This window comes from Mustela nivalis (assembly GCF_964662115.1).
Source record: "Mustela nivalis genome assembly, chromosome: 1".
NCBI lineage: Eukaryota > Metazoa > Chordata > Mammalia > Carnivora > Mustelidae > Mustela > Mustela nivalis.
This window is the reverse complement of record NC_139020.1, coordinates 190,591,901-190,616,158: the sequence shown is the minus strand read 5'-3', so window position 1 is coordinate 190,616,158 and position 24,258 is coordinate 190,591,901. Positions and strand designations below refer to the sequence as shown.

Here is a 24,258-nt window from a genome sequence, read left to right as displayed (position 1 = left end):
ACGTATGCCTTTGGCTCAGGTCATGATCCTCGGATCCTCGGATCAAGTCCTACACTGGGCTCCCTGCTCAAGGAGGAGCCCGATTCTCCTTCTGCCCCTTCCCCAACTCGTGGGCTTGCTCTCTCTCTCAAAAGTACATAAAATCTTTTAAAAAATGCTTTCAAGATCAACAGCTTAAATGTTATAAGAAAGGGAAGGTAGAAGAAATAGGGCAATAATGTGCCTGTGGGGTTGGGCAGGGAGAGGGTCTTGATGGCTCTGGCCAAGAATGTCTTCACTAGAAGTGGAGAAATCAACCTGCAACAGACTGAGAAGCAACCAGAAAACCAAGAAGTAGAGACAGTAAATGGAAATTTGTTGTTGTCATTTTAGAAATTTAGCTGTTAAAAGAAAGTGAGCAACAAAGCAAGAGCCAAAAGGGAAAGGGTAAGATAATTTTTTCCCCTTTGACATACTGGGAAGCACTTTCATGTTTCCATGCTAATTCAATGAAGAGGAAGAAGGTAAAGGAAGTTACAGATCAACAAGAGATAACTGGGGGTGCCTGGGTGGCTGCCTTCGGCTCAGGTCATGATCTCGGGGTCCTGGGATCGAGTCCCGCGTCGGGCTCTCTGCTCGGTGGGGAGCCTGCTTCCCTTCCTCTCTCTCTGCCTGCCTCTCTGCCTACTTGTAATCTCTCTCTGTCAAATAAATAAATAAAATCTTTAAAAAAAAAAAAACAACAAGAGATAACTGATGCTCTAAGAGGCCCTGAGTAAGGCAAGAAAACAGATGGCTATTAATGACAATATAGCTTCCACTAATAAATAAAATCATTCAAAGAAAACAAGATTGACTATTGAAATGGACAAGTATTATAAGCAGCTCTTCAAACTTTCTTTTATAAAATCAAGATGCCAATAAGTTCAAGATTTAATTTTACATAATTTGGTTATACAGGTAATACTTGGTCAATAGTAGCTGTTTTGTTTACTCACGGGGCTTGAGTACGAGTAGTATATTCTTTGAATTCACTGTCATGAATAGTGAAATAAGGTCGGAAGTCACTGAAGTACTTTAATGGAGAAATACAGCTGTGGAGCAAGAAGAACAAAATTAAAGGCCCTACTCAACAACTATGAAACATCAATACATATAGTATCCCCACAATGGGATTATTAATTTATTTATTTCAGTGAATAGCAAACTCATTTTAGGAAACCAGAAAGACAAATGGAAATGCATAATAACGTGGAATGATGGGCTGAAAGAACAGTGGACATGGGGCAGAAGATGGGGAGAAGTTCTGGCACTCCAATAACCCAGTTATGTCTTTTACTAGACACTGACCATTCATGCAACTAATACTTGTCAGGTGCCAGCTTTGTCTAAGTCAATGAATGTTTGTTGCTCAGAAAAACCAAAACATGGTTCCAGCCCTCATGGAACCTGAATTAATTCTCTCATCCATGAAACAGACTATAATGAGCACAGCTTTATTACAAGAAAGGGGGTTGTGTGCAAATATATCACAGATGGAAAAATTCTGCAACTACCACTGTCAGGAACCCAATATACTCACTTAACAAGTGCCAATACAGTCTCTGACGACTCCGACGGTGATGGTGCCATGACCACGAGGGGCTCCCCCAATAGGACCAGCTCCCAAAGCATCTGACTATGAAGGAAAACTGGGCAGAAACACCTGAAAGATATTGTATACAGTAGAAGTGTTATTTATCCAACTCTGTTGTTTTCAGTTCTTAGATGATCATTCTAAAAACTTCATACTGATATAAATTCTTCCACCTATTTGTACCCTGTTGTGACATACAAATTCTTTAGACTATGCTGATGCATAAGTCCTTTTTATACATATAAAAACATACCAGTTGACTCATTCCAATTTTTAGAAAATTAAATGCAATATACTGACATATAAAATGGCTAACAGATAATAAAAACATGTAGAATAATTATTAAATTGTACCATATGATAGGCCCATCTCATCAATACTGCTTCCTTACATCTGAATTTTTTAAGATTTCTTTATTTATTTGAGAGAGTGAGTGAGAGAGAGAGAGCACAAGCAGGGAAGAGAGGAAAAAGCAGGCTCCCCCCGAGCAGACCCAAGCTGAAGACAGAAGCATAACGACTCAGCCACCCAGGCGCCCCTACATTTGAATTTCTATTCTAAATATTTTAGAGAAAACAAGAAAAATTAATTTTCCAAAGGATGTTTACTGGATTACTTAATTTAAAAGCTAATGCTTGTGGCACCCGCACGGCTCTGTCAGTTAAGCGTCTACCTTCAGCTCAGGTCATGATCGTCCTGGGATTGAGCCCCAGGTCGGGCTCCCTACTCACTGGGAAGCCTACTTCTTCCTCTCTCTCTCTCCCTGCTTGTGTTCCCTTTCTCGCTCTCTGTCAAATAATAAACTTTAAAAAAATAAATAAAAGCTAATGCTTTTGGGGAGCCTGGATAGCTCAATGGGTTAAATGTCTAACTTCAGCTCAGGTCATGATCTCAGGGTCCTGGAATCAAGCCCCACATCGGGCTCCCTGCTTAGCAGGGAGTCTGCTTCTCCTCTCTCTCTCTGCTGCTTCCCCTGCACATGCTCTCTCTCACTTTCAAATAAATAAATAAAATCTTTAAAGTATTAATAAATAAAAGCTAATGCTTTCAATATTAAAAAATGATGAAAACAAATCACAAGGGGAGATCTAATGCCAAACAGAATGATTTCCTGGGCAAATCCTTCCCTTACAGAATGCTCCATATTTCTATAGTAGCCCTGGAATTAGGTGGAAGTCTATTAGGACACAAGTCTGGTACATTACTTAGCCTCAGACATTTGGTATACTTATTTAGTAATTTCCTCCTGTTAGGGTAACGATTTTTCCTAGTAGATTAGAGAATATCTATTTATAAAAACCATAATCTTCATAGTTGAAAACATATACACACACAAGAAAGAGAAAGGAAGGAAGAAAGAAAGGAAGGAAGAACATGTAGTTTAAAAAATATGAAACAGATTTGTAAAATGGAAATTAGGGAAAGTTAATTTTAACTATTCAAAGGCAAGAAAACAAATGTGAAGGAAGTGCAAGGAAAAAACAAAAACAAAACAATAAACAGTTCAAGGATAAGCCAAAGCAGTTCTTCTTCCTTTCTTTCCTAAACAAGTGAATCCTAAAGCAGACATGGTGCATGGTAGGCATCTCTGCCATGAGGGAAAGAAGACGTGCTGGCTCCGAGCGGCGTGTGAGGACCTTTGTGAGACATCCACGTGGAGGAGGTGGCTTCCTGGGGGGCTGTTGGAATGTGGTGAAGATGTACATGTGTGGAGGTGATCTGGACTGGGGTGACAGAAGGCAAGAAGTTATGAGAGGCCTGGAGGGGCAGTCTGGTGTGGAGCGTCAGAACCAGAGTGTGTTGAAGCTGTCCATGCTGGGACACAAGATCAGGGGAAACCGGGTGTTCACATGGAGAGGTGGCCTGGTGGCCCTGGAGCACAGCAGGGTATGGAGGGCATTCCTGCGGGGGCTTCTCTAGCATTGGGAGCCAGATCACAAGCAAAGTAAGGATGGCGCCCATATGGAGAGGAGGCCTTATGTACAATAGAGAAGCCTAAATGGCATGGGAGGGTAACCACATGGGGGTCAATCTAGCATGGAGCAGAGCATGAGAAGGTAAGGAAGGTATCCTTGAAGAAGGGCAGCTGGGTATGGAGTGTCAAAGCCCAAAAATTATTTGCATAGAGGAGAGAGTTTAAGCAGAGATGAGAGACTGGTTACTAATAGGGACTGATCAAATAAATTAATTAATTAAGGATAATAGGAGGTAGTCCCTCAGAAAGGGAAAAGAAATACAAATATAGAAAGGGAGAAAACTAGAATGAACCCTGTCTTATAGGACTGGAATTGGGGGTAGTAGTATGACTTTATGCTTTTTAATATATATGGATTTGGAAATAAATACATATGCAAAAATGTGTATTATATATGAGTATGTATGTATGCATCCCTTTACAAATATATATATACTTCCTAGCTCTGTCCACTGAGAGGGCCTAAAATCAATGATATCCCAATAGCACTGAGCACTGAGCACAAGTAGTACCCAGACCTTGGCTTCTGAATCTTATTCTCCACTTTAAAATAAATAAATAAACAAATAAAGCCAAGGCTCTTTGGAGAAATGGCTGATTCCAGGTTCCAGGGCCAGGGAAGGAAACACACAAGATAATCTTCGAATCAAGAGAACTGAAAACATATGTCCATACAAAGGGTTATATACAAATGTTCATAGTAGCATTACACATAATAGCTAAAAAGTAAAAACTGTCTGAATGTCCTTCAGTGGATTAATGGATAAACAAAATGTATATCCATACAATGGAACATCATAAAATGAAGTAATGATTCATGTTACTGCATGTATAAACCTGAAAATGACATGCTAAGTGAAAGAAAGTAGACATAAAAAGTCACATAATTTATGATACTATTTATATGGTATGGCCAGAATAGGAAATCTATGGAGACAGAAGGTAGATTAGTGATTCCCAGAGGCTGGGGAGGAAGGAAGAAATGAGGACTAACTGCCACTAGGAACAGGGTTACTTTTTGAAGTGATAAAATATTTTAAAGATTTTATTTACTTATTTGACAGACAGAGATCACAAGTAGGCAGAGAGGCAGGCAGAGAGAGAGGAGGAAGCAGGCTCCCTACTGAGCAGCGATCCCGATGCAGGGCTCGATCCCAGGACCCTGGGATCATGACCTGAGCCGAAGGCAGAAGCCTTAACCCACTGAGTCACCCAGGCGCCCTGAAGTGATCAAATATTTTAGAACTAGAGAGTAGTGAAGCACAACTTTCTGAATATAGTAAAAACCACTGAACTGTATACTTTGAAAGAGTGAATATTATATTATGTGAATTATGTATCAGTTTTTTAAATTAAACACAAAAAGACAAACTTGGAACATCTTTTCTTTTTTAAAGATTTTATTGGGACGCCTGGGTGGCTCAGTTGGTTGGACGACTGCCTTCAGCTCAGGTCATGATCCTGGAGTCCCGGGATCAAGCCCCGCATCAGGCTCCTAGCTCCCTAGGGAGCCTGCTTCTCTCTCTGACCTTCTCCTCGCTCATGCTCTCTCTCAAATAAATTAATAAAATCTTAAAAAAAAAAAAAGATTTTATTTACTTATGTGTCAGAGAGATAGAACACAAGCAGAGGGAGAAGCAGGCTCCCCACTGAGCACGGAGCCCAGTGCAGGGCTCTATCCCAGGACCCTGGGATCATGACCTAAGCCGAAAGCAGATGCTTAACCAACTGAGCTACCCAGGAGTCCCAAGACTGGAACTCCTTATAGACAAAAGCAAGTAAGTATTTAAAGAATGACAATATATTAAAAAAAAATAGAGGTCAACTTGAAGTGAGACAAGTCTCACTGGCCAAACTGGGGACAACTGAAATAGCAAATGAGAATAATGGACTTTAATAACCTGTTGAATAAAACAGGAAACCAAGAGTCCATACAGATATACACAGCATGATGTTTCAAAGTATTTCTACAAATTCTTTGACACTGTCTTTAAAACATGGAACCTAATTCTCCCCTCCTTAGCTGTGAACTAGATTAATGGCTTACATGTAATGAGCAGAATAAGGCCAGTATGCAAGTTTGAAGGTTAGGTCATAAAAGACATGGTGGCTTTAGCCTTCTCTCAGATCACCTCTGAAAGCTGTGGGAACATTCAAGCTGCCCTATGGACAGGTCCACATGGCTAGAAATGAGGCCTCCTGTTAACAACCACAAGGAATCGTGACCTCCAGTCAGCAGCCAAGTAAGTAGCCTTTTGGGAAACAGATCCTCCAGCCTCAGTCAAGACCCTCATGCCCTCCTTGTCCAACTGACAAAACCAGGCCTGATATCTTGACTGCAACTTCGTAAGACATCTAGAGCTAGAACCATCTAGCTAAGCCGTTCCTAGATTCCTAACCCTCAGAAACTGCATGAAGTAATATTTGTTCTTTTAAGCCTCATAGTATTGGGGTAATTTATTACATAGCAATAAATAACTCATATACATAGTTTCAAAGTGCCTCCCAACAGAATAGTTAATCAAAAAGGAAAAGTAGTAGTTTATCATTGAGAAGCTTGGAGAACACCACAAAGTGAACATCATCAGTAACAAGGCAAACTAAGTCCCTGCCAAAGACACAGAGCTCGCATTTAATCTCAAGTAAATCCCAAACAAACCTAAACTGAGGGACTTCCTGCAAAGTAACTGTCCTATAATCCACAAGCAGCTCAGGTGTGTGAAAGGAAGACTGAGGAGCTATTTCAGACTGAAGGAGAGAGACTGAAGAAGCATGACAAGTAAATGCAACAGATAATTCTGAACTAGACAGTACTGTGACAACTGGTGACATCCAAATTAAACGGTATTAATTTATCAATATTAATTTCCCAATTCTGATGAATTTATCCCAATTGTGTCTTTATTTGTAGGAGATAGACACTAAAGTATTCATAAATGATGATACAACAGGTCTCCAACTGACTATCAAGTGGTATGAGGAAGTAGTCCTCTGAACTATACTACTACTTTTCTGTAAATTAGTGACTGTTTCAAATTTATATGTATATATACACATATGTATATATAACTACATATACTGTGCACATATACACTTACATATACATTTACATAAAATTTTGAAACAATTACAAATTTATAGAAAAGTGGTAAGTGTGTGTGTGTGTTAAGTATATATTTAATAGTGGCATGCCTATAAGGTATTAAAGCTGCAAATTACTTTTTCTCAAAAGTATTGTGATATATAATAAGTAAGGGCATAAACAGATACCCAGTAGAGTTACAAGATAGAGCACTCTCTGAAACCCCTGAAATTTTCTGAAACTTTAGAAATACCTATTACAAAAAGTTTTATTGGGGAGGTAAGTATTAAATATTCAAGAAAGAAACCCTGTCTCGAGCTCTAAATTTAATAAATATAGGTGGTAGGTATCTAATTAACTGCAGTATAAAATTACTAAAATGAGGGTCTATAGGGAAATTACAGGGTATTTTTTAGCACTACTTTCATTTCCCCATTCTGGAGTGCCATGCTTTATGCTAAGCTCCACTGCCTCTCTCAAAAGAGTCATCTCCTAGAAAAAAAATCAGAAACTTACTCCAAATAAATAAACAGATGAATAAATAGATACATATATAAATAGACAAGTAAATAACTAAATAACTAAGCAAGTAAATAACTAGATAAATTTTTTTCCAGAAAGACATAGCTTGTTGTTATAATCTTAAAAGCTAAAAGAAACTAACACGTTATCAATGATATCAGACACATTTTATATAGTAATAGACTTTTACAGTCTTTGAAACACAAAACACCCCTAGCTGTTATCTACTCTGCCAATGGGGTAGAAAGCCAAGATGGCTTCGTTCTCAAGATGGGGGCAAGGAGGAACATGACGACACATAACTGGTATGCCCCTTGCATCAGTATGAGGAACCAATAGCAAACATCATCAGGTAAAATGTCCTTGACTCTAGACAAGAGAATGTGTTTCTTTCAACAGAGAACTGTCCCTCAATTCTAAGCCCAACTTAAAAGCTTAATGAGAAGACTATGGGATCAAGAGAGCTGACACCAAAGTCAGGGTCCATGTACTAGTATAGCTGAATGAGATTTGACCTGGCACAAGGAGGGAGATGAGTGCCTACACTGAACTGCATTTTTTTTTAAAGATCTTTTATTTATTTATTTGACAGAGAGATCACAGGCAGGCAGAGAGGCAGGCAGAGAGGGAGAGAAGCAGGCTCCCTGCTGAGCAAGGAACCCAATGTGGGACTTGATCCCAGGACCCTGGGATCGCGACATGAGCCGAAGATAGATGCTTAACCAACTGGGCCACCCAGGCATCCGTGAACTGCATTTCTGCCACTCAGTTTCAAACATCTTTCCAGGTCTCAGTCCTTTGCTCTCAAGCTCACTCTTGGTATAAAAATATCACCTTCAATATAAGTGATAAACATTTAAACTTTTATTCACATGAATAAATGTACAATGTAAGCTCTCCACACACAAAATGAAGAGTGCTGTCACTAAGCTGAGTGTCAGACACTAAGCACTTGACACAGCGCTATCTGTGTGAGCCTATTATTGTTCAACTATCAGTTTTCTCACCTCCTGAGCAATAAGAATAAAAAACAACAAACTCACTTGTTCTACTTTTTTAAAGATTTTATTTATTTATTTATTTGAGAGAGAGAGTGCATGTGAGAGTGACGGGAAGGAGCAGAGGGAGAAGGAAAGAGAGACTCTCAGGCAGACTCCCTGCTGAGCCTGGAGCTGGACACTGGGCTCAATCACATGACCCTGACTGAGAGCATGATCTAAGTGGGAGCCATCCAGGTGCCCCCAACTTGTCCTACTTTAAAAACAAGAACATGTCATTTAGGGGCGCCTGGCTAACTCAGTGGTTCAGCGTCTGCCTTCAATTCAGGTCATGATCCCAGATCCTGGGATCAAGCCCTGCACTGGGCAGGGGAGGTCCCCACTCAGCAGGAGGCCTGCTTTTCCCTCTCACTCTCCCTGTTTGTGTTCCCTCTCTCACTGTCTCTTTCCCTAACAAATAAACAAATAGGGCTGCCTGGGTAGCTCAGTGGGTTAAAGCCTCTGCCTTTGGCTCAAGTCATGATACCAGGGTCCTGAGATCGAGCCCCGCATCAGGCTTTCTCTCAGCAGGGAGCCTGGTCCCCCTCACTCTCTGCCTACTTGTGATCTCTGTCAAATAAATAAATAAACAAACAAACAAACAAATAAATATCGTTAAAAGAATAAAAATAAAAATAAACAAATAAAATCTTAACAACAACAACAAAAGAACATGTTATTCATAATCACGAGAAAAGACACATGCTAAAAAAAGTTTTAGTGGTAGGAATAATTAATTACCACAAAAGCAAAGATAACTGATAATAAACTGAAAAGCATCAAGATTTGCACCCAGCAGTTCAAAAGAAAATATGTCTAGTAATCAAATTCTATACTAACTCATGCCAATTCTTCAATTTTTTAAAATGAACAAAGTGTCAGAAGTATAAATAGTAGGGGCGCCTGGGTGGCTCAGACGGTTAAGGGGACTGACTCTTGGTTTCGGCTCAGGTCATGATTTCAGGGTCCTGAGACTGAGCCCTATGTGGGGTTCTGTGACACTCGTGGAGCTGGCCTAAGATTCCCTCTCCCTCTGCCCTTACCCACCCACTTGCATGCAGGCGGTCTCTCTCTGTCCAAAAAAAAAAAAAAGTATAAATAGTATGCATCCTTCTTAGTATATTTTTCCTGTGATAACTATTCATTTACTTTTCATTCTAAGAATGCTACAACATCTAATTTTAAAAAGATGTCAATTTGTTTTTAAGTAAGATTTATAACGTTCATACAGTAAATTTCACACTTAACAAAGATTTAGAACACGTCCATCACTCCAAAATTTCCCTCATCTTCTTTGTAGTTGATTCCCCACCCCCATCCCCAGCCAACCACTGATCTGATGTCTGCCCCTTTTCCAGAATATCATATAAATGCAATCATTCAGTAAGCAGCTCTTTAAGATCTGGCTCCTTTCACTAAGCATAATGCTTCTGAGTCATCTATGTTGCAGACTGTATCAACAGTGCACCTTTTTTTTAGTTGCTAAGTAGTGTTCCATGCGCATGCATGAATCACAATTTGTTTATCCAGTTACCAGTTTATGGACATTTGCTATGTTTCCAGTTTTAGGCTGGTATGAATAGAGCTGCTATAAACATTTGCATACAGGCCTTTGTGTGGATATGTGCTTTTATATTTACTGGGGTGAATTCCTAAAAGTGGGATTACTGGGTTGCCCTAAAGCCAAGTATATAAAACAAATCAAGCATACAAAATAAATCACTCTTTGAAGCAATATTCCATGCAGTTTAAAGGTCATATACACACAAAAATCAAACTCACAAAAATCAAACCAAAAATCCCATTCTAAGTCTTTTGCATGACTCCTGATTGCTTGTATTACTATTTAATAACTGCTCGGCAACAGCAGTGGTTTCTCAGCCTGGGATACACATCAGAACCACCTAGGAGCTGGGACTTGCATACCAGTTCTAAGATTTCTATTCAGCTGTTCTGGGTAAGGCACAGGCACTGGTACGTTTTCCTTTTCTTTTTTCAGTGCTAGATTCACTCTCCCTTTTTTTATTTTGCATTTTGAAAAATTTCAAACATACAGAAAAATAAAGACAATTATGTAAGAACCACCATTTATATATCATCTCGAGTTAACACTGTTTTATCATTTTTACTTCATTAATTTTTTTCTTACTGAAGTATTTTAAGAGTCTTAGTTTCTACCAACTGAGTTAATTGGGCACTTCTTACCGAAGTATTTAATTTTATTTGATTATTATTTTTTAAAGATTTTTTTTATTTGAGAGACAGAGAGAGTGAAGGAGAGAGCAGGAGCAGAGGAGGGGAGGAGAGGTGGAAGGAGACTCCCGACTGAGCAGGGAGCCTGATGCAGGACTCGATCCCAGGACTTCAGAAGCACTACCTGAGCAAAAGGCAGATGCTTCACTGACTGAGCCACCCAGGTGCCCATTACTGAAGTATTTTATCTATCTATCTATCTATCTATCTATTTATTAAAAGATTTTATTTATTTGAGAGACAGAATGAGAGAGAGCATGAGAAGAGGGAGGGTCAGAGGGAGAAGCAGACTCCCCACTAAGCAGGAAGCCCAATGTGGGACTCGATCCTGGGACTCCAGGATTATGACCTGAGCTGAAGGCAGTCACTTAACCAACTGAGCCACCGAGGCACCCTACCGAAGTATTTTAAAATGAAAATTTTCATCTCAAAGTACTTAAAAATGCATCTCTAAAAAGTAAGTCCGTTTTCTTACATGATTACAATGCCATTCTCACATCAAACCAAACAAAAAATAATTTGTTTCTACCACGTAATACCCAGTCCATATCCAAATCTCCCTGTCAAAGCTCATAATATACAGTAAGGGATGAACTACCGATTTACAATATATGAAACATAATGACTACTTTCTTCCGATTTTTTCCCCTTTCTCTTCCCATTTTTATCCACAATTAAGAACATTCATTTCCTAAAGAAATTTAAAACAATATCACAAAGTAAAAGAGAAAAGGCAGTTAATAAAATTTACCTGAAAAGATCCACCTCATGAACAGTAGGTAAAATAACAGATATATGTGTGTCTGCCTGAGATACAAAAGAAAAAAATACAGAAAATGTCACTAAAATTTATAGAAATTGATTTCTATCATTTATCTCTTATAAAATATCTATCTTGTAATCAATATCCATCTTGTAATCTATCTTTTAAGATTCTCTTCCTCCAGAAGCAGCCACAAAGAGAATAGGTCTTACCAATCTCCCCTAACACAGTACAAGGTCAAGGATGACAGATTCCTTGGATAAAGCATTAACCCAACAATCAGATAGTAGATTAATTCACAACTGCCTGAAATATTACCATAATACAACAGGCAAAATTAGTTTTCCTACTGCTTTCCATTTTAATTCAATTCAAACAATGGGAGTGCTAATATACCAGTTACACATTTCAAATAAAAAATTCAACCCCACCCATGAACAGATGTAGCTTTAGGAGAAATGAAAGACAATCATAACTACAGAATCCTTTTGACTGAGTTTCCTACAAACAAAAGTCTGTTGACCTCTCTTCTAAGAAGATGAGAGGATTTACATATTTTCCCCTAGTCCTCATAGTTACAATATAAATTCTGAGTTCTCTGAGTTCTTATTACAAAATTATTTAATGCGTATTTCAGTAATATTCAGACATATACCATATACCCAAGAAACTCTGCATCTGCTAGTTTTAAGAATTCAGTTAAAGAGACTATTTATGGTAGATTATTCTACCACAGTGCCACACTACCTGCTGAGTTAACTGTGCTATTTGAGTTGTCCCAGGCTTGTCATGACATGTGGGAATCCGTACCTTAAAGAGAAAGAGAAGAAATTAACTTTGGCTACAAAAGAATGTCCTTTATATAATTCTGAGTCCCATTACAATGAGGGATCAGAAACACTCTTACCACTAAAAAAGTATACTCAGCAATGCCTAAAAAGCCATAAAAACAAAGTATCTGTATCAGACTTTACAACTACAGTCTCATTAATCTTTAGTCACAGCAGAAGGTAAGTGAAACAGGGGCGCCTGGGTGGCTCAGAGGGTTGAGCCTCTGCCTTCGGCTTAGGTCATGGTCCCAGGGTCCTGGGATCGAGCCCCACATCAGGCTCTCTGCTCAGTGGGGAGCCTGCTTCTCCCTCTCTCTCTGCCTGCTGCTCTGCCTACTTGTGATCTCTCTCTGTCAAATAAATAAATTAAAAATAAAATAAAATAAAATAAAAAAGAAGGTAAGTGAAACAAAATCTCCATATTCCCATACACATGGAAATCACTAACCCACTGAGAAGCAAATGTGCTGGAAAACAGAAAAAGGGCATCAGCTTCATACTGCTTCCTGTTTATTGTTCCAGTCTTTGCTTCATTAATACATACACACCCAAACACACCCTCTCAAGCTTGCCAAAGTATGGGATAAATCTAACAGGAAACCATGAGAACTTTCAACCCAGAGTTACAAGTACTACTTTTTATGATCTCCCAGGGGAAAAAAACAGAACACATCCTACAGAAATGAGTAGATATAAAAACAGAGCATTGCAAAAATAAGTCCAACTTGAAAATGAATTGCAAAAGCACTTAGGGAACATTCATACAAATCCTTTGAGCAAAATGTTACTACACTAAGAAAGGAAAGGAAGGGAAAGGAAAAGAAAGGAGAAAAGGAATGGAAAAGAAAGGAGAAGGGAATAGAGCACAATACCCTGGGATGGACATGTTTGGTCTGGCATTACACATTAAGATCATTCAAACCTAAGAACCAATGGCTTTTCTCATTTCTTTTAATTTTTACTAATTCATAGCCAATTCTACAAAGCATTCTGCAATTCCATCGTCTCTGGAGGGCCACAGAGTTGCAGAAGTCTAGAAGGTGGGATTTACATTCACATGTATTAAGTAAGAATGATACCTTTGTGCAAACTCTACAGGATGAAATGAAATAGGTGGCCCCTGGAGTTGTGTGACTAATGGCTCTGTACAGCAGAAGGAAGTGTGATACCTCTGTAACTCTTCACATACAAGTGAAAGCAGTAACAGGACTGGACATCACTAGAAAGTTAAAAAGCAAAACTCATCTATGAACTTCCTAGAGTTCCTCAGAAAATGAGACAAATGAAATAAAAGATATTACCTTCATTACAACCCCCATAATAGGCAGGTGTAATGTCTTCCCTGGCACTGGGGCAGGCCATCGGTCAACGTCATTACAAGCTGAAAAATAAAATATTTCCTTATTATAAGTTCCAATATTAAAATATGAAAAATGAAACATGAGAAATTAGAATTCCTTTCTATAGAGCAGGAAAAATATACTGGGAAGGTGGAAGATAAAAGGTAAAAGAAAAGTAAAAGTAGTGAAAATATATTACATTTCACCAGAAATATACCTGTGGTCTAGGATATAAACTGGTTCATCAATTTTTGAAAGCAACAAAGTAACAGGTTTAAAGGGAATTTTCCTATTTACTTATTGCTACTAAAATTAGCTACCAAAAGCATACCACCTGATAGAGGCCTCTATAAAGTGACAAAGATTTCTGTTTAAATAGTACTCCAAAAAGCAGAGCTATCAACTCCGTATTTGTTTATTATTACCCTAATAAATAGGCATCATCTATGTTGCAAAAGGAGGTACTAAAAGATAAGGTCTTTTGTGTTCGTAGGAAGAGGTGCAGAATAGTTTTATACCTCTCTCCTATCATGGAGCCCTTAAAATTCTTAACGAATTTTTTTAGAATGTCAACTTTATATTTATCAGCCATTTCCAGTAAAATTTTTAAAACTCTTGCATAAAGGTATCTAACACACAGTGTTTAACTTACCTGCTTCCAAATAAGGTTCACTCTTTTCAAAATACTCTGGTGCTATCTGTTTGAGCACAGTGTGAAAAAAATGAATATAAGGAAGTTTGCTGATCAAAACCAAGGACTGGAGAGAAAAAAGAAACATGTTTGTTTTTTAAATTTTCTTAATGATTATAACTTAAACTTGTCATTTCTTACATAATCAATTACTAATGAGCTAAATTCAGCAAAAGTGTGAATTCATAATTTCCTATTAATAGACAAATGTCATGGATAATTTCTAAGGCCTCATTACTATTTACATTAGCAAAACAGTATCAGAATTAGCCAGATGAAATTCTCCTAATACAGAAGGAGCAAACTGTGATGCTTTTTCAAACTAAGACCTATGACTGTTGTATTTTAGTTTTCAATAGTCATAGCCATATACTTAGAAATTGTGACTTGGGGTGCCTAGGTGGTCCTGGGATGGAGCCCCACATCAAGCTCTGCACTCAGTGTGGAGTTTGCTTGTCTTTCTCCCTGACCACATGCTCGCTCTCTCTCTCTGCCCCATCCCTCAAATAAATAAATGAATAAATAAATAAAATCTTAAAAAAAATAAATTGTAACTTTATAGTTGGGTCACTTCAAATATGGATGATGCCCATCTTTTTCATCCATGTTTTTTGAAAACTACTTTTTATTTTTCCATCCAATATCAAGTAGTAGTCAAGGCACATTCTAGTTACAAAAAGTAAAGGTGTGTCCCTTTAATTAGGATTAAATCAGAACCAATTTTTTGTTTAAATGGTGGTTAGAAATATTTTTAAAGTTATTTATTTAAGTAATCTCTACGCCCAACATGGGGCTTGAACTAATAACCCCAACACCAAGAGTCACATGCTCTTCTGACTAAGCCGGTTAGGTCCCCCTAATTTATTTTAAGGAAATAAAATGACTGTACAGTTAGAGTGGAAAGAGTAATGATTAAGATGTTGCTACAGTGTATTTACTGACTCTTAGGTGTTTCAAAAAGATACTGCGGGCTTTTATTAGTTGTAATAATATTACAATCATCTGTTTATCCTTTCCCTCATTACAAAATGTGAAAATTAAGCAGATTCTTCTGGCTTTGGGAGTTTCATACAATATCTATAATTTACCACCAGGAAACTAGCACAGAGATAGCAGAATGGCAAAATTCACTACTAGTTAAAAATCTAGGGACAAGTGTCTATAATCTAAAAAAGACAAAAATAAAACGTAAGTTGTAGTATGTTTAAAGATAAAATATCATTTAAAGACTATTCATCCTTACAATTTCTATTTTTTTAGCCACAATATAAAAGCATTTTTCCTTAGTGTATATGAAATTTACCTTCTGGAAGTAGCCTCTTTTTAGACTTTTATCTCGAACTTGTCGGAAATATACATATCCATAAAAATAAGCAGGATCCTTCTATGAAAGAAGTGACAAATAAAAAAATACATATTGCCATCCTTTATTATTAACATCATGCTGCTTTATAAACCTGAACTGAAATATAAGGTATACACAAAGAGCTAGTTATGCTTTTCCACCAACACAAATAATCATGACAGTAACTGGCAGATCCAAACCTGCTAGCTTGCCCAAAGGGGAAATAATTATAACTAAAGTACTGAAGTCAGATTTTTCCCACTACAGTTTACTCAGCTTATGTTCTTTGTTCATATTTGTACTAGTTAATGGAAGTCAGAAAACAATCAAATTCTGTTTTCCCCCAATGCTACTTATATATTTTTTTAATTGTGCCTATAAGTAAGAGTTAGGGATAGTCCTAGTAAAATGAAGTATCCTATTGTAAAATTTCAAGAGAGAGAGAAAAAAGGAGTTAAATGCCAATGTGAATCTTACAAAGCCAGTTCTATTTTTACCTAATAGAAATGAAACACCGAAATGTTTATCAAAATACAATTTGAAAGTAACTACATTCCAAAAAACATAAGAAGTTTTTGTAACCTCATGAAATAAACTTTGACCCAGTTTCTAATTGGATTGTTACTCTTTGCTCAAATATTTATTAACCACCTGCTTAGAACAAGGCATTGTATTACATATTAGAGAAGTTAAAAAATGCTTCAAATACAATTCCTGAAGGAGCTCTTAATCTAAAGAGGGATGAAAACAAAGCTCAAGGCGGGTATATAGGAAAAAACACAGTGTTACAAGGAGGCCAAAAGGGAAGAGATTACAGCTGCCTATGCAGATCAGTAAAGATTTCATGGAGGCAGGTGTTTTTAAAGTGGGCACAGGATGGATATGATTTAAATAAAAGCAAAGATTCCAGGTTTATAGAGCCAGGAGTTTGAGCAAAAACAAGGACAGACAGAAAAATTACAAGCTACCTCAGGACAAAGCACATAGTTCAGTTTGGCTTAAATATGGTACCTGTACAGAAAGGAGATAAAGTTGGAAATTGGAAAAGTAAAGTGCTTAATTTGTAAGGCCCAAAAAGTGAGGATGAGGAAACAGTACTATTATTAGTCCTTTATTCCTTAAGCAATAGACAGTCCTTTTATATTTATTTTTATATAATATATATGTATACTTTAGCTAGCAACACTGTGTAAAATACATGACATTGGAAAAAACCCGCAAAAGATGGGTTATCTTTGGGCAAGTTTCTTCTCAACAGCCCTCAATTCCCTCATTTGCACAAGGAACTCTCTCAGAAAACTGTAACTCTCTCAGAAAACAGTTGAAAGAATATGTTAATAGCAATATCAAAAGGTCATGGAAAGAAGTAGATGGTTATAAGACATTTTGACAGTAATATTTTTGCTAACTGGGAGAGGGTTCCGGTCATTAGAAGAACCAGGGAGGTAAACTGCAAAAGCTGATTTTAGGTAAATGATTTCATACTGGATGTGCTGACAGGACATGCAGATGGAAATGTTCCTCATGCAGTTAGAGACAGAAATGTGGAATACCGAAAGAGACAACACTCTCAAATCATCTGAATTATTAAAATTGCCTTTAATAAATAATAAGTGTAAAACAAACCTCATTAAAAAATCAAAATGAGACAATTATAATTATATCATGAAGTAAGGAATCTTCAACTCTGAGTGATATTTACTGGTATAGTACCACCTCAACTCCACATCTAAACAAAGAGTTATAAAAATTGAAGGAAAACTACCTCAACATTCTGATCAATTTCTATACTTCACAACGGCATTATGTGTTTCAAGAATAGTAACTTTATAGAGTTCCTTTCTTTCGTGAGTTGAATCCTTATACAATAGACTCACTTAGGAAATGTAGCACTATAATATAGTAATAAGACAAAAGCAAAATATTTCTGAATGCTATTAAGAGGTAGCTGAGTTCTAAAGTTTCCTCTCACGAGGACATTTTTCTATTACTACTTTTCCAACCTTTAAGTAAACTGGTAAATCTTTGTCATAATGATCCAGAAGACAATGCAGTGACACCCTCCTTCCAGAAGACTGTCGGAATCTAAAACAAAACTGGGTATCTCCAAGACAACCTAATGAAAACAAAAATGAAAGTAATTAAGAATAGCATAGTATAACATTTCTTTATCCAGATTCACCAAATGTTAGCACTAAAAAGGTCCTATGAATTGTTTAAACCCATTTTATTATGTTTTAGAGAAAAACTGGAGATTCTGATTGTTCAAGTGACTTGTCCAAAGCCATCTTTGTTGGTTAGAGGCACAGCCATTAGCAAAACATACATCTAAACTCCTAGGTCTCTTTACTATTTTTCCTATTCCTATTTTCCCCCATTTAATTTAAAAAATCTTTAAACTGTTTGCATTTAATGTTGACTCACAAACATAATAATGAGAAAAAGAAGCCAAATACAAAAGAATATATACTGTTCAAATCCATTTATATAGTTGCTTGTTTTTCTTTTTTAAAAGCAGGCAAACTATAGAGTTTAGGGATGCATGGTTGGGTGATAAAAGTATAAAGAAAAACAAGACACTTATCACTGTAAGAATCAGGACTGTGGTTGCATTTGGAGGGGGTGGGAAATAGTGCTCAGAAGGGGACATGAGGGGGCTTCTAAGGCACTGGCAATGTTCTATTTCTAGACCGTGTGTGTGTTTTACATTTCACAGTGGGAAGGTTTTTTTTAAAAAACATAATATAGCAGACTCAGGAAGTGCCCATGTAAGAGATTCACTATTTTCATCATTTTAATTTAAAGAGTTTTTTATTTTTTTCACTCTATTTTTGCTTTTCTTAAAATCAGAATAATGGCAATTTTTAAATATGCTACAATTTTTTTTTTTTGCAATTCTCACATGACACTGCCTCACTGTAATATAGGGAAATATAGTTATAAGAACAGTCTTGAAATGCCAATTTAGAACTGGCAAGTATGGGTCAACAATTATCTAAATTTAACATTATCAGTGATATAATTCTGTGAAGTGTTTCTACAGAAAAATGATACCTATATTCATATCTGTCTGCATAGAATGTCTTTAATTTCATTAGTCACTCATGGAAATTACTTAGATTTCTGTACCAGATTTAAGATAATCATTTCAAGCCTCTAAAAACATAATACAGTTATCTTTGTCATATGTTTTGTATTCTTTGTTAATGATGCTATAATATCTAATAAGTGGTCCTCAGCTGCCAACATCTCCAAACACATCACAGCTACCTTAATGCGTGGTTAATCATTCATCAATATTTACTACTGTAGAAATTATAAAAAATATTTAAAAGTCTCTTAATGAAGAATCCTAGTTACCTGTGTAAGCTATAATATGTGACTAGCACACTAAGACCCATGCTGTCTGGCATGCATCTCTACCTATTTTACTATATCCTCCCTGAAATTTATTTTTGAAGATTTTATTTATTTAGTTGACAGAGAGAGATACAGTGAGAGAGGGAACGCAAGCAGGTGGAGTGGGAGAGGGAGAAGCAGGCTTCCCGCTGAGTGAGGAGCCCAATATGGGGCTTGATCCCAGGAGCCTGGGATCATGACCCGAGCTGAAGGCAGATGCTTAATGACTGAGCCACCCAGATACTCCAAAAAGTTTTGACTAATAAAGTTTTTAAACATAACCACTTCTAGCAAACCTCTTAAAATATGTAAACTTTACCTGAACTGGCAATAATTACAAAAAACCATAAATAGTCTAAAAAGTAAAAGACACATTAAGTAGCTTTTCACTGAAATTCTTTCTGGTTATTATATTTAGAACTAATAAGATTATACTAAATATGAAATATGCTCAGGATTTTATTACTTACTATTATACAAAGAAGTACTTATATTTCTTTAGCACATGAAGTTCTTAACAAAGGAAGCAGAAACTTGGTAACACATTTAAGTTTTTAAAAAGCAACTAAGTATATAAACCTAAATGCAATCATAGAAATTAATATTCCTTTGGTGGTAGAGGAAAGAAACACAGGGGACTGGAGGATAAGTGAAATCAGTTTCTTGATAGTTTAAAAATAAAGAGAATACATGAGACCTGAGATAATGGAAAATACTTTTAGCATTGTTTTAGTTCAAGAGATTTATATGTTGATTGTTCAATTTTTCCCTTTAGAAGACATTTAAGTATTTTGTTCTCTGTTTTTGAAAGAAAGAAAAGAAATTTTTTCTTTATTTTTAAAATGAACAAACACTCAATAGCATTCATCAAAAGGGAAATGCAAATCAAAACGACAATGAGTTATCAACTCACACCTGTTAGAATGGCTAAAATCAAAACAGAAGAAACAAGTACTGGTGAGGATGCGGAGAAAAAGGAACCCTTGTGCGCTGTTGGTGGGAATGAAAATTGGTATAACCACTGTGGTAAACAGTTTGGAGGTTCCTCAAAAAATTAAACATAGAACTACCCTACAATCTAGTAATCATACTACTAGGTATTTACCCAAAGAACACAAATTCAAAAGGATATATGCATCTCTATGTTTACTGCAGCATTATTTATAATAGCCAAATATGGAAGCAGCCCAAGTGCCCATCAATAAATGAATGCATAAAGAGGATGGTGTGTATACATGCACATACACATGCACACAAATCACATCTTGCACATTTATATATACACAATGGAATCTTACTTAGCCATAAAAAAAGAATGAAATCTTGTCATTTGCAACAACATGGATGATCTAGAGAATATAAAGCTATGCGAAATGAGTTAGAGAAAGACAAATACCATACGATATCACTCATATGTGGAATTTAAGGAACAAAACAAAGGGAAAAGAGAAAAAAACAAAGCAAGAAACAGACTCTTAACTATAGAGAACAAATAGATGGTTACCAGAGGGGAGATGGGTGGAGAGATGGGTAAAATAGGTGATAGGGATTAAAGAGTACACTTACACTGATGAGCATGGGGTAAAGTACAGAATTGTTGAATCACTATATTGTACACCTGCAACTAATATTATGCTCTATGTTAATTATACTGGAATTAAAACTAAAAGCCCAAAATATTTTCTTAAGAAAGAAAAAAAACACCCGAGAAATACACACTGATTTCTCTGAGACACTTAATATGATAGAGCAGGAAAATGCATGGCTCATACTAACAATAAAGATCTATTTTTGATGAGGTTGTAGGGTATCAGGATTGCCTTGTGCTTCCTAGATATCATTTTCTGCATGGCAAATGTAAAAAAGGGAGCAGGTAGCTCAGTCATTAAGCGTATGCCCTCAGCTCAGATCATGATCCCAGGGTCCTGGGATGGAGCCCTGTATCAGGCTCCCTACTCAGGAGGAAGCCTGCTTCTCCCTCTCCCACTCCCCATGCTTGTGTTCCCTTTCTCACTTTGTCTCTGTCAAATAAATAAAATCTTAAAAAAAAAAAAAAAAGTCTGGTTGCCAATCTGTACTGTCAGTTGATACTTCTTTAGTAACCTTCAGTGTGTAAAGAGACAGACCTCTGAAACACAAAACAGGAGCCATTTACCTCAACTAACAAGGCTAACATGCCTAAAGCCTTTTTGACCTGCTGAACTATCTTTCTGACCAATTCTGTACAATTCTGCTTGTGAGTGCAGCTTGTCACTGGAAAGTTCTCACAGCATACCCATGATTTGAGAATGGAGCCGGGTGGTTAGGGATTTATAGCTGTGAGAGTTTTATTATTTCTTTTTCACAAAATTCAGCATTTCTTATATTTCTAGATGCTATATATCTGTTTCTTAAAATCCAAAATGTGGCTTCTAAAGATAACATTCACTCAAATGCACCAAGATATTGAAACCTAAAAACAAACTAACCCAAATTTTTTTCTAAAGTCACAGGATCTAAGGTCTGTGTGGACAGCAGGTGGAGGAAATGGAGAACTGGCAAATCACTCCACTGGGAATCCCAAAAGCATTCTTCTTTATCTGCATACCAGAGAGTCTAAATCTTGTTTTACTTTTTTTAAGTGTGCACCATGGAAACAAAACTTAAATTATGATTCTTTCCTAAAGACTGATCTACTGTACCTGGATTTCCCTCCTTAACAAATAAAAGCTATTTTGGGAAAAATTAAATCTACTTCAAAGTTGGCAAAGGAATCCCAACATGCATTTCATAAATATTAGTGAAACAAACTGGATAATCAACAACTTAGAAGAGCACTCTCAAATACACATAAAACTCACAGCCTACTGCTGTCTAGCTTAATATTCATCTCCTAAGATGGCAAGGTGTCCTTTTTAAAACCTTTTGTCAATTTTATTTACACCATACTTTAAATAAAATGAACCCTAATTCATTTGATGTGCAGCTTATAAGGAAGGCATTACAAAACATCTGAACATCACTCAAATGTCTGAAATACTGAACAAATTCTGATTTTACATGGAGTTACACTTGAGTCTAAATTTGAACTAAAAGGGACACAGGGAGGGACTGACTACAAAACTAAAAATTAAAAAAGTCTATCCAAACAACATGTAATTAGCTTCTTAGCCTTGAAGATCATGTGGAGAGGTGAAAAAGAGCCATGAAAACCGGCTGTGATCTGAAAGAGAAGAGTGTGCAGTGTAATCCACTGTGACTCCAAACACATAAAATCAGTTCAACCTGTAATGCATAAAACTCAGCTTACCCCGAGTCCTGGAAGTCCAATCCAACACTCACTACATTCAGAAGTACATGCGTGAACTTTGTAAGGAAATGAGGAATGATCCTATAGGACCTCTCTATCATTATTTAATTAATAGGCAAACATACCAAGAGATTCTAATAATTCCAGGTTAGAACACAAGTCCTACTGGGATTTCTCAAAGGCTTTCTTTTTTTTTAAACCAAGATACCATTTCTTTTTCACATAATTCCTAAAACCTGAATTGCACATGTATATAGGAAAGAACTCTAGAAGCATTTATAAGGAAAGGAGAAATTAGTTTAAAAATTAAAATATCAAATCTCCCAAATAAGATGAACTAAACTGAATTAATAGGACATTAGAAGTAACCACAAAAGGAAAGGGAACTGGAGTGCCTTTGCTTCATAGGGTTCTAACTGTGTGTGGTCTAAGATGTGGAATGTTCTGGTCACTAGAAGCCTGAAAAGCTGTTTTGAAAGGGAAACATAAGAGGTAACCTGAAAGATTTCAACAATTAGGACCACACAAAGGGAGAGTTTGAAAAAGACCAGCAAAAACAAACTTGATAGTAACAGCAAACACTTACACAGTGTTTTTTATATGCTAAGCACTATTCCAAATGCTTTATGTATATTAACGCACACAAACTACTAAAGTAATTGATGGCCATGCTTCATAACCAGATTCACCCTATTGTGTATGTGTGTGTGTTTTAACTCACTGCTTTTACATTGTTCTTGGTAAGCTTCCAAATCCTGAACTGAAAGTAAACTACCTACTATAAATCCCCAAACACACCAATGTTGCTGGTTTTCAATCTCTTCACTATTTCAACATTTTATTGCTCCTTGATGTTTTACCTCACTACAACGTAAGTTATTTTAAAAGTTGAACAAACTAAAATAAAAAAAGACATGACTGGCATCATAAAACTGAGAATCACAATCACTGACTTCTTAGGTGGAAACTGAATTTGCATTCTAACATTCTATTTCAAACCATTTTCATATATTAAGAGTATAATCAATATGCTTAGTAAAAAATTCAACAAAAATACCACATGAAAAATAGTTACCTGAATTTGAATCTGGAAAAGACAAATAGCAAATATTGGTTTTCTGAAAAAGAAAACAAAAGCTATATATACTGACACACACACACACACACCAATAAAAACAAACAGAATATTACAGCAGACTATATGGAGCAATATTTTTACTTACTTCTTTATCAGTAAGTTTGGAATGCTGAGGATAAATTACCTGGAAGAAAAAGAATTAAATCTTGTTAGACAATATACTAAGTGTATATTTTAGACATTAGCAGGTACTTCTAGTACTGGTTGGCTACGGTTAAATAGTTTCAAGAAATAGTTCGCAAACTTCCAATAATGACACATGGGAGAAACTGGGAGAACTGAGCTGGATTTATATTAGGAAAAAAAATTTCCGAGTCAAAGTTACCTCTAAAAGAATGGTGAAATCTTGGTTTATCAAGAATAATTTACCAACTGAATTACTAGTAACTTAAAGCTTACTGAGTCTTGTCTTTGGAAACTGAAAAGCTAAAGAGAATTCGATCTATCAGCTGGGTAGTACTCAAGAAATAATGATGGTCAATCGATTCTAAGAAGTAATGTAAATACCACCTACTTATAAAAAGAAAAGCTGTTAAGAGAAAATGATTATCTATAGTTTAAGAAATCTCAAAGGCCATCTCCCACCATAAAATCTATCCTAATTTCCTCCAATCCCTTAAAAAAGTCATTGCATTTTCTTAGGACAGGTCAGTTTAGTGCCTGTAGTGATCATAGCCACCTTCTGAGGACACTCCTGCCCCAAAGCCACTGCAAAGGAAGCAAGAATAGTGCAGAACAACTCCTGTCAGAATAAGCACTAGTAAACACCAGACCCAAAGGCAGTGACTCTATAGGTCAGTCAACCAACTACCTAGATGTGGCTGGGTGTGAAAATTCTGCCCAAAAGAATACAGTGCTCAAGTGGACCAATCCAGACTCTCTTGGTAATTTAAAGAAGAAAAGAGATTAAGAGCAGCAGATTGGGGCGCATGGGTGGATCAGTGGGTTAAAGCCTCTGCCTTCGGCTCAGGTCATGAT

At 36.6% G+C, this 24,258-nt stretch overlaps 1 protein-coding gene across 8 annotated transcripts in view; it reads right to left on the bottom strand.

Annotated features, from left to right (window-relative positions):
* The window catches only part of DENND6A (DENN domain containing 6A), a 61,704-nt gene that overhangs the window by 23,012 nt on the left and 14,434 nt on the right, over positions 1-24,258 (bottom strand). For 2 of the 8 annotated variants that reach the window (XM_082739289.1, XM_082739287.1), the window contains 10 exons: positions 23,366-23,404; positions 23,218-23,260; positions 17,458-17,570; positions 15,413-15,493; positions 14,071-14,176; positions 13,380-13,459; positions 11,996-12,058; positions 11,237-11,292; positions 1,562-1,684; positions 978-1,073 (listed from right to left, as the gene is read on the bottom strand). In XM_082739289.1, coding sequence (XP_082595415.1) covers positions 978-1,073; positions 1,562-1,684; positions 11,237-11,292; positions 11,996-12,058; positions 13,380-13,459; positions 14,071-14,176; positions 15,413-15,493; positions 17,458-17,570; positions 23,218-23,260; positions 23,366-23,404 — 800 coding nt within the window. The remainder of the gene's footprint in view (positions 1-977; positions 1,074-1,561; positions 1,685-11,236; positions 11,293-11,995; positions 12,059-13,379; positions 13,460-14,070; positions 14,177-15,412; positions 15,494-17,457; positions 17,571-23,217; positions 23,261-23,365; positions 23,405-24,258) is intronic. The other 6 variants (XM_082739288.1, XM_082739290.1, XM_082739291.1 and 3 more) reach the window with 3 other exon arrangements.